The following is an 11,412-nucleotide window of genomic DNA, read 5'->3' on the forward strand; positions in this document are numbered from 1 at the left end:
CGAACATATCCGACCCGAACAGATCCGACCCGAACAGACCCGACCCAAACTCCATCCGGTTATCCGAATTGACACCTCTATATATGTATATACTCCTTGATTAAATTAAGCTATTTATTTGAACAAAATTATTAATTATTTGGAAAATTAATTTATTATATATACTTCATAACTATTTTTAAGAAAAAAATTAGGACAAAATTTCAAAAGCTCACCTACTACCAAAACAATGTTCGTAGGCACAGCGAGCAATAGTTGTTTTTGTTGAAATTATTACTAATATTTTTATAAAAAGTCCCACAATTAAAGTATAAAGTATAAAATGATTATTATTATTATAAACCATGTTGTGATTAGATTTAATTATACCATAAATTTTGTTTGATTTTGGTTGTTAAACAATAGTACTTTCGTTGGTCAAATTAAATGATTTATTGTTTGTTGACTGATTTTTTTTTTTTTTTTTTTTTTTGGATACGAGTAGTAAAATTAAAAGAATTTAGCCAGTTTGGCCTTTACCATGGTAGAAAGGACAACATTTAAAATATTTATTAAATTATTACTCCTATTTTAAAGGCTAGTCCTTTATTAGCTTGCAGCTCATGCATCATGAGCTCCAAAGTTACACTGCACGGTGCACTTTAAATATGAGCTATTCCAAACTACTTGCCCTTAATTCAAATGATTCAACACCATTTGTAAATGATAGAGTTATGAAATAGAAAGTATAGGTCGGAAAAGTTTGAATATAATGATCGATGAGATAATACAAATATTTATAGTGTCACAATAAGTCAATAATGTATATTAATAATGGTAACATAAGTCAAATTAACTTTACATAATAAAATAAAACAACTCGATCATCTTCAATGTTACACATTACGCATTACACATTTCATTTAACTGTTTAAGATTAACGTTACATACATAGAGTCATAAAGTAAAACAACACATCTTTAATCACATATAATAATCTTATTATTATTATTATTATTATTATTATTATTATTATTATTATTATTATTATTATTATTATTATTATTATTTATTTATTTATTTATTTATTTATTTTTGCAGATATATATGGGGAACACAAATTCTTAATTAGGCAAACTTTCATTAAATTAATTATTGTACGACGGATTAAAGTTTTCCTTATATACAACCAAAGGTATCATTTTCCGAACATATATTTTACCCTTAAAAACACTTATAATGTATGTGATTAATCATAATAACCTTCATAGCATGTATCCATTGAAGTTAAAATTTACAAATTAAAATTCAATCAAGCTCAATACAAATTAAAATTTACATCTAAAGGGATTAAAGTTGCCATAAAAATTATTTACGTTACCCTTAAATCAAGCGTCTTAAAATAAAATTAACGTAATAAACTCGCCTTACAAAAGACTTATTGTAAGTAACTAAATAAAAATAGGTTGCCCTTGTAATAAAGCACTCGGTCCTGAAATAGCTCAGTGACTACAATTGGAACTGCTACCAGAATCTTGTTGTAGAGAAGGAATCAGATAAGAAAAGAAGCCAAGCTTTGTTTCTCCATTCGCCCGCTTGCTACAATAATCTGATAGCTTGTTCCATAGTTCTCCAACATTCCAATTCTGGGACACAATCCATCCAACAACCTGCATAATATATAACAGATTACAGGATACATTGATCAAGGCCAACAGAAATGTTAAATTGTGCTTCAGGTTTCGGTCTAATAATGTATCAGTTTTCAGTCTAATTTGGTTATTTGGTTGAGTTCATAACAAACTTTATGGTATGATATAGGAGTAACTAGATCTGCAGAAAGTAGTTCTCAAAAATAAAATACCTGATCCAAATTTCGCAGTTTTTCCAATTCAAATGTATAGTATGACACAAATGATCTTGAGGCCTGTGAATGAAGATTGATTGTAATATGTATTAGAAGTAAAATATTAGAGTTCATGATAAACTATTTTACTATGTAGTCTTCATCTCTAAATGAGGCTCCTTATGTAAATATTCGAGCAACCCTCTAACCAACTGAAAGTCTGAAACAGAATCAGATGTCATAAAAGCTATCATAAAACTTTTATGTCTTATGTCATGTGTACACTCACCTGAGATGCAGCCATCCATTGTATGATCGACTTGATTTCAGGATCTCCTCCGAAAACACCACAACCCCAGTTACCGGTCACAATCCCCTCATCAGTATCAGGCGCCTGCTGCTGCTGATGTTTGGAATGATCCAGGAAGCCACAAAATGCCTTGTTAACCTCCCTGCAAAATCAAAGTTACAATTTGTTAGCAGAATACATAGCAAACTCTGTTATGAATTATTCGTAGTAGTTACAATAAACAAGATCGATATCAAACCTCAAGAGATTTATATGCTTATACTGTACAGCTCCTCCCCAGCCCAAGCGTAATGCATCTATTGCAATAACTCTTGACATACGTCTTCCCATTGAATCTATTCCCTTGTTGTCCACATGATCCCCATCGTATTGAAAACTAGCATCATACCTACACAAAAGAAAGGATTCGAGATTATTGTAACCTGCATACCTGTTGTATCATGTAATAAGGGAAATTCTGGCTAGTCCAAAGATAAAAAAAACTTGTCATCAATAGCTAGCATATCAGCAATAACTCTCACCCGTTATAATTTGAGAACCTTTCAGCACCAACAATTTCTATTGCCTCATTTGCTGACATGGCCGGCAAGAAGAGCATGGCAGCAATCAGTTCCGGATTGATCATGAACCGGATCTCCTCCTGCGCACAGCGCACACCACCAGTTTTAAGTTAGATTCTCCAGGACATCAGTTAACAAAAGAAAGTCCTTAGCTTTGTCACAACATGCACTAACAGCATACACTTCACACTTTACAGTATAACAAAACATAACATAAACAACTAAACAAGGCTTCTGAGCATGTAAAGGAGACACGAATTCTATAATAAGCTAAATACATATGCAATGTAAATTATGTCATACAAGATGTGCCTTAAAATATTTAGCAGCAAGTTCAGTAACAACCTGAAGACATCCATCAGTCAGAGAAAGTCCTCCTATATACTCGTCTGCAAAGTCAACTTCAAGAGACCCTGGAGGATGGTCCTCTATCATACCCGTAGGAAAAACCTTACAAAGAAAATCAGAACATCAGCCAAATATCCCATGGTTCAAATCGACGAAGCACCTATGTTATATATAATAGTTACCTTAAACTTGCAGAGGGGAACCATAGAGTTGGCCCAGAGTTCAGGAGGTGGAAGAGAAACAACAGATGCATTTTGCTCAAGCGAAAGAACTTTCCGTTCAAATGAAACAAAGTTTGAAGGTGTTGATGTACATACTCTCTCAAAGTAATGTATGATGCACATGATTCTGTTTTCTTGTTCAGGGTACCTATCATGAACACTCCTGAGAACACCGAAATAAAGATTCATCCAATGTAAGTAGTTAGAAGCTAAGTAATGTCAACAAAAGAGCGAGTGACTAAAGCATAAGTGATAAGCATACGCAAACATTCGATCCATGTTGAATGCCTGCATAAGATTGGCGTATCTATCAACAATCACCGTCGGAAACAAGCAGAAGAACGAACATGACAGCAGAGCAGCAATAAGCTCCTACATGAAAACACCACCTTGCCATTAGAAAATATATTTTTTACAACAAGAACTTGTACACCCTCGTTTCCTCAACGTGGTCTCTAATGCACACCTTTGACTACATGTCTACATGAATAGTAAGTACAACTGATAATCAAACAACAGAAGTTTACAACAGTTTCTCATTTCTTGTGTATGAATATCCTTGCAAGTCCTTAATTATTTTACTACACTACGCAACACATATTTTTGAAAGAAGCACACTTCTTCAGTTTACAATCTATAACATAATAAATTTAGTCTGTCCCATCTTAAAATTGTATAAAAAAAACAATCAACCTTTACAATGGAAGGATCCTCTCTAGACATAAGACATGGTCTCGGCCTGTGAAATGAGCTGAAAGGCGAGCTAGGTTGGTGGGTGAGAGACCATAACCACCTCACAGGCACACAGATCAGTCCAGACTCCAGAGGTGAGTCAATCATATATTATGTGGAATTGCTCAAAGTTTTATGTGGACTTGCTCAAAGGTTTCACTTGATGACATCCTAATAATCCTTTTAGTGTAGTCTGACCAAATCAAACTACTCTTAAAAGATGGAATATTATATCAAAATTTACATTGCCGCCAACAAACATATAGACACATACACAAGTAAGCCACATTTTTTTTCCATATCATGAACACAGATTTACAAACCCATAATTCATTATCATTCAAGCACAGTGACTCACGAAATCATCAACAACAACATTCACAGCTAGGAAGGGAGGGAAGAAAGCATAATAGGCAAATGTGTCGAAAGGAAATGTAAAGAACAAATAGGAACAGAGGGAGTACAACGTAATTGCAATCCTTTCAAGTTAAACACAATAAATACCCAAAAACCATACAATTACATCAAGAAACGAGTACAAGTTAATGTAACACACCTGATTGAGAAAAACAATGCCCGGTTGTTGTGGCTCCAATAACCGAAGACCAGTAGATACTCCGGGTACAATATCACCACAAATTTGATAATGTATTTCAAGAAGCGATGGTAATCTCAATACCAAATCAGCCATTACAGGTACAACTTCACCAAACCATTTCATGGCTATGTCCTTAGGTAACAACTTATCAAAAAATCGCTTGAATCCATTACTAGTAAATGTTGCTAAACGATCTTGATCAGAAGAGAAAGGAAGAGAATCCCTGAGTTTTGAAATTGTAGTAAATAGTCGTGCACCCGAGTTAACTTGACTTAGACTCGGCCCTTGAGAGACCAATTTGATTGCATCAATGAATGGTTGATTTGGCCATGCTAAATGGCCTGATAGATTGGTTGTTAATGGCGGGAGAAATGGTAGAATTGAATAGAAATCGATACGATTTTCCATTGATGGTTTTGCTATTGATTTTAGTAACCATGTCAAGGTGCCAAGGTGGTGGATATATAAGCATCAATCAATAGAAATGAGAATAAATCAATATTCTCCAACAAAGAAAAGTTGCCGAGTCAATAAAAAGTACAAACCATTAAACTGTTCTAGAAATCAAAGACTAAATCAAACCCAATCTCATACTAAACCAATGAAATAACATAAATAGCCCTTTTAATAGGTTGAGAAACTTGTATTTTCTCAGCATATCTAGCAGAGCCTTCAACTCCTTTCATGTTTCAATTTTCGGTCTCAGAATCTCAGCTTGATTTGTAATTTTATTCTAAATTTATTTACCTTCTCAAATCAAAGTTAACTCTAAGACAAATCGATTCTATTCAAATTTTTTACTTTGAATAGAAACATCAACTACAAACACATTTTTTGCAGTTAACAGCTAAATTTACTCCTAGGCCTATCTATTCGGTTGATATGAATTATTTACGACCAAAAAAAAAAAAAGTAGCACCTAATTATGGAAATACGTATTCATATGTATATTGACGAGGTTGATTTAAGATTTTTCCAATTTCCATCAGACCGCCAGTCCACTGCCACTGTTCATTTCTTGAATCTGCCGCGGCCACGGCCACGAGAATCCCCTTCAGCATCACTGCCACGACGGTGTTTGGAACTGGCAGACTCTTCCTTTAGAGAAGGAAGCAGATAAGAAAAGAAACCAATCTTCTTTATACTATCCCGCTGAACACCATACTCGACCAGCTTGTTCCATAAGTCTCCAACAGTCCATTTTTGAGACACAATCCATTCAACCACCTGCATCACATTGACATATCATAGGATACATCATAGCCATTAGAACTGTAGTAATATTCTAATATTTGTATACAAATATTAATAAGCAAATGCATTGGTACAGGAGAAGTAACAAGATTAGATGATAAAGAACACCGAAATTGAAAATAGATTTAATTTTTTTTGCATAAATCCAAGAAGGGATATGATATCAATCTCTATAATAGTTAGAAAGAACATCTATTACGTAAAGTTAATGGTACTCAGGCTTCGACTCTCCAAGAAAGAACCCAGAGAAGAGAAACGGATACCTGATCCAAATTTTTCACTTTATCCAATCCAAATGTATAGTACGAGACAAAAGGTCTGGAAGCCTGTCAAGTCAAAATTCGGCAATAAAACATTAGAATTCATCAAAAAGAGAAAACAGAAACGCCTTTAAGGGAATAACCCAACCACGTTACATCCCATTTTCCAGATGACAAGGTGGGGGCAGTGAGGCACTATCAACTAAACAACTATTCTCATTAAACAGGGTCTTTCACAACATAGTATCCAGGCTACTAGGACTGACTTATACTTTAGCTCTTCTGCGTAGCAAAATCCACTGAAATAGGTGTACCTACATCTCATTCAGCACATGTCCCAACCCATCAAAATTTACGTATTATTACATAAACCTGCTAGTTTCATTATTAATTCTATGTTGAGACAAAAGCCTCCATTTTATGTTCGCCTATTCAGGAAATGACTAGGTCATATCACCAACGAAATAAGAATGAAACGAAAGAAGGCACTGGGTCATATGCAGATTCAATTGACTATAAAGCAATTGTTGTGGTGTAATTGTGTAAGGCTCACCTGAGATGCAGAAACCCACTGTATCATTGACTTAATTTGAGGATCTCCACCAAAAATACCACAGCCCCAGTTTCCAGTAACAATACCACCATTGCATCCAGGCACCGTTTGCTGGTGCTGCAGATACTCAGAATGATCCAGGAACCCACAGAATGCCTTGTTAACCTCCCTGCCAAAATTAAGAGTTATGTCACCAACCTCAGCAAACAAATATTAAAACACAAAGTAGTATTTTCCCAATGCCCCAAGAAAAAAAAGGGGGGGGGGGGGGGGGGGGTGGGAGAAAACAGTTGGTCATGGGCTCATAGCATTCTGTGCACCACACCTAATATGTATCAAATGACCAATGAAAAAAGACCTACTAGCTGAAAATTTATGTTTCAACAATCCTAAGTGGAGTACAAGGACACCCACCTTACCTTCAAAATCCTTTGGGTGTAACTTCCACCTGATGTAGCGTCAAATCAAGTCCTTAAATCCCCCACCAAACCACACTATTGAGAATGAAAAGTAATTAAGTGTGGGAAAGGAGAAATAAAAAGTTTAGGAAAGCAGTAACACTTGAAAATCATCCAGTGCCACCATTCAATCCTTTCTTAGACAAAAACCAACTGCCACTATCAGCCACCACAATCGTATAAGTTAACACCATGTGTCTAACTCAAAATATGACAGAAGACACAGCAAATTACATTTTGTATATTATAGTTACTTGTACAACTACTAGATAAAATTCAAATAGGAAAGAAACCTCAAGAGAAATTCACTCTGATACTGCTTTGTTCCTGCCCTGCGCAGTGCATCTATTGCAATAACTCTTGACACACGTCTCCGCAAAGCATCAACTCCCCTTCTATCTATGTAATCACCAGTATATTGAAATGAAGCATTATACCTACATTGAATAGCAAAAATGCAAGATGGGAATAAGCATGAGTATGGGGACCATTTAATTATACAATGTCAACACCCAAAACAAAAAAAATGTCAATAAATGCATGTATAACTTTAATAAAAGAGTAACGGTCAACCTTGATAAGGTCTTTCAAGTATAAAGACAATTTCACTCTTTTCAAGGAAGAAAGGTTACTCAGAACCAATGAACAACAAGCTCATACAATTTGTGAACCATCATAATCATGCATGTCAGTGCTCAAAAGATTGAACATCAGATTCCACCAGCACTCACCCTCTATAATTTGAGAACCTTTCAGCACCATCCATTTCTATTGCCTCATTCTCTGACATGGAAGGCATAAAAAGCATAGCAACAATCAATTCAGGATTCATCATGAAACGAATTTCCTCCTGCAAAGAAATTAACCAAAAATCAAATCAGATATGCCAGGACAGCAATACTCAGCAGATTAAACAAAGGAGGATCTTTGTGGGCTACAATTGTCCATATCCCCTTCATGTAATATATAACTAATATATCCTCCGTTCTTTTTTAATCAAAATGTTTAGAATTTTACATAAATGACTATTCACACACTCTTCTGATCGTCTCCTGTGATTTATACGTCAGAAAAAATATAGTCAATTAGGATCATGTTAGATTTGTATCAAAATAAACTTTCAATATATCAAAATTTGATAATTTTTACTAAAATATAAGTACAACTTAGCAAGATATTAAAGTTATAAAATGTGCATTAGCAAACATAAATCCCCAAATTGCAATCAAAGAAGAAAGGAAAAAGTATAATACGTTAAAGCTTCAGACCATACCAAGAGACAACAAAAAAACACTCAAATTTAAATTTAAATCTAAATCTAATATGCAATGTCATGCAGAATATCCCCTGTAGTGCTGTAGTAATTAATGACAGGTAATCATTTAAAGTAGGAAGGTTCTACCTGGACACACCCCTTGGTCAGAACAAGTCCTCCTATATATTCATCTGCAAAATCGACTTCCAGAGACCCTGGAGGATGGTGCTCTATCTTGCCTGTAGGGAAAATCTTTGACAAAAAGGGTAAATGTAGCCATGTATTTCATAGTTTAATGAAAGTCCAGAACTTTAGAGATAGCCATAGGCTCGTAAAAAAATTTAGAAACAAAATCATGCAATTCTATTTCACATAAAATTTACCTTAAACTCACAAAGGGGAGCCGCAGAATTCGCCCAAAAATCAGTTGAAGGAAGAGGAACAACAGATGGGTTCTGCTCCGGAGAGAGAACCTTCCTTTCATAGGAAACATAATTTGAAGGTCTTGACGAACATATCCTCTCAAAATAATGTGTGATGCACTTCAATTTGTTCTCTTGCTTTGCATGATAGCTATCATGAAGACTCCTGAGAACACCAAAAGAAAGAACCATCCGAAGTAACTTTCTGAAGAAAGAAAGAGAGAGAGAGAAAAAAAAAAAAAAAAAAAAAAGGTAAGTGTAGGAAAGGTGATTAACATACGAAAATATTTGATCCATGTTGATCGCTTTCATGCGTTTGGCCTTTCTATTAAGAGTCGGAAACAAGCAAAAGAATGAGCATGACAGCAAAGCAGCAATAAGCTCCTACATAAAAACACAAATAGCATTGTTAGGAAATGCATTTCATATATTGTTCCACCCAAGGTTGATAGAGGAAACTAAAGGAGAAAGTACAAGCAAGGGGCACGATGGCCTCAAAAGGAGGGAGCAGAACTGCAGAAGCACTAAGACAATAAATCCTACTGCGAAAATCTTGACACTTTAAGACATAACAAATAAAAAATCCATCTCTTGACAACATAACATGTAAGAAAATAGGTAATTCCAAATATTAAGAATTTCAAAACGTTGCACAAATTACCACTACCCTAATTGGCCTAATGCCTTTTCAAGGAACACACCATAGAGAAGGGTGTAGTCAGATATGTTCACAAATTTTCCCCTAAAGTTGCAATAGACTGTATCAGAATTCCTATTAACACAAATAAACTATAAAATGTATGCAATCAATTGGAATTATACAGGTTCTTCCTTCCACAGTTCCACTGACAATAAATATATGCCTAATCTCTCACACCGAAGGATGGAAGTCGACCCAAAGACCATTGCATATAATATCAAACACTGAATTGAGATAGAAATTTGCAACAAGAATTCAAAACCAAAATCAGTAAAATCCCAATATCTTAGGTTTATCAGTAAAATCCTACAATCAAAAATCAAAATCATCCAACTAAAAATCCGCCAAAATAACCAATTATAGAACATGGAACAACAATTGCTCCAAAAATTTCCGATCAATTTCCAAAATATAACCATAATTACCCAAAAAAAATACAAAATTCATACAATATACTGTGATCAAAACCATAAATCAACAAGAAATGAACAAAATCAGTAAAACCCCAATATTTAGTTTTATCATTAAAATCATACAACCGAAATTTAAAATCACCCAACTAAAAATCCGCCACAATCACCAATTATAGAACATGAAACGACAAAAGATTCCAATCAATTTCCAAAACATAATCATAGATTCATAATTACCCACATAAAAAAAAAAAACCCAAAATCCATACATTATACAGTGATCAAAACCATAAATCAACAAGAAATAAACAAAATCACATATACCTGACTCAAAAACACGATTCCAGGTTGCTGGGGTTCCAACAATCGAAGCCCAGTAGAAACCCCAGAAACAACACTATCACATTCACGATAATGCGCTTCCAAAAGCGCCGGCAATCGCAAAACCAAATCCCCCATTTTGGGCACAACATCTTCGAACCATCTTCGAGATTGTTCTTCCGGAAACATCTCACTGAAGAATTTGGCAAACCCAACAGCAGTAGATTTGGCCAATCGATCCTTGGAAGAAAGAGGGAGAGAACCTCTGATCCGGGAAATTGCAGCGAAGAGGCGTTCGCCTGAGTTGACCCGGCTCTGAGTCGGACCCTGCGCGAGTTGTTGCAGAGCATCGGTGACTTGGGGGTTCGGCCATGCGAGCGAGCTTGAGCTTGAGCTTGAGGCAGATTGTTGGGGTGTTAATGGCGGGAGAAAAGGAAGGATTGATTTGAAATCTGTGCGTTTTACCACCATGATTGAATATTGACGATGATAGATGATGGAAATTCAAGATTTTGGGGGTTAAAGTTTGGGGATTTATTTATAGGTTTTGGTGATAATAAAAAGAATTGTTTAGGGTTTAATTATGATATAATGTCATGTTTTATAGTTAGGGTTTAATAGTGATATAATGTCGTGTTTTATAAGTGAAGAATTAGAGATTGAGGAAGCCCAGTTTTATCATTTTGTCATTTTTAATCCGTGGAGGACATGTGTGTGTTTATTTTTTTGCTTTTAGCCTTTTTGGGATATTATGATAGAAGTTAATATTATAGGCTACTTCTTTCGTTCCTTTTTACTCGACCTATTTTATTTATCCGCTTGTCAATGCATAACTTTAATCATCAATAACTTTAATTCTCCATTAATAAAATATATGTAGTATGATTGTACTTATTAAGACGATTCTAACAAGATCACGCATGAATATGTTTTTCCTTACACATAATTCGCTACATATGGTCAAAGGATGGGTGGTAAACAGTATAAAAGTCAAAGCAAGTTAAGTAAAATTGAACAAAGGAAGTATAATACTAAATTAATCTATAATAATTAAATTTGAACAATCTTCCTTATATTGTGGGTAGAGTTCAATTTTCACTCTACCAAATTAAAGGACATAGCTAAATTTTTTAAAACTAAGATTTGATCTAATCTCATCATGAGTAAATTACAAAAGAATCA

The 11,412-nt window shown here is 34.8% G+C and overlaps 2 protein-coding genes across 2 annotated transcripts; both read right to left on the reverse strand.

The window, feature by feature from the left end:
* Nucleotides 1-1,231: 1,231 nt before the first annotated feature.
* On the reverse strand, nucleotides 1,232-5,041 carry LOC145631861 (poly(ADP-ribose) glycohydrolase 1-like). Its single transcript, XM_081684073.1, has 9 exons — nucleotides 4,553-5,041; nucleotides 3,527-3,636; nucleotides 3,226-3,427; nucleotides 3,041-3,145; nucleotides 2,657-2,775; nucleotides 2,374-2,523; nucleotides 2,115-2,277; nucleotides 1,844-1,906; nucleotides 1,232-1,649 (listed from the first exon to the last, which is right to left on the reverse strand). The coding sequence occupies exons 1-9, from the start codon at nucleotides 5,000-5,002 to the stop codon at nucleotides 1,482-1,484; spliced, it is 1,530 nt and encodes a 509-aa protein (XP_081540199.1). The 5' UTR covers nucleotides 5,003-5,041; the 3' UTR covers nucleotides 1,232-1,481.
* On the reverse strand, nucleotides 5,041-10,780 carry LOC145631860 (poly(ADP-ribose) glycohydrolase 1-like). Its single transcript, XM_081684072.1, has 9 exons — nucleotides 10,234-10,780; nucleotides 9,077-9,180; nucleotides 8,758-8,962; nucleotides 8,522-8,626; nucleotides 7,851-7,969; nucleotides 7,413-7,556; nucleotides 6,662-6,830; nucleotides 6,112-6,174; nucleotides 5,041-5,821 (listed from the first exon to the last, which is right to left on the reverse strand). Exons 1-9 carry the CDS (start codon nucleotides 10,699-10,701, stop codon nucleotides 5,606-5,608), a joined length of 1,593 nt encoding a protein of 530 aa, XP_081540198.1. The 5' UTR covers nucleotides 10,702-10,780; the 3' UTR covers nucleotides 5,041-5,605.
* Between the last annotated feature and the right edge of the window lie 632 nt (nucleotides 10,781-11,412).

This window comes from Chenopodium album, chromosome 5 (genome assembly GCF_948465745.1).
Source record: "Chenopodium album chromosome 5, dcCheAlbu1.1, whole genome shotgun sequence".
In the NCBI taxonomy this organism is placed as follows: Eukaryota; Viridiplantae; Streptophyta; class Magnoliopsida; order Caryophyllales; family Amaranthaceae; genus Chenopodium; species Chenopodium album.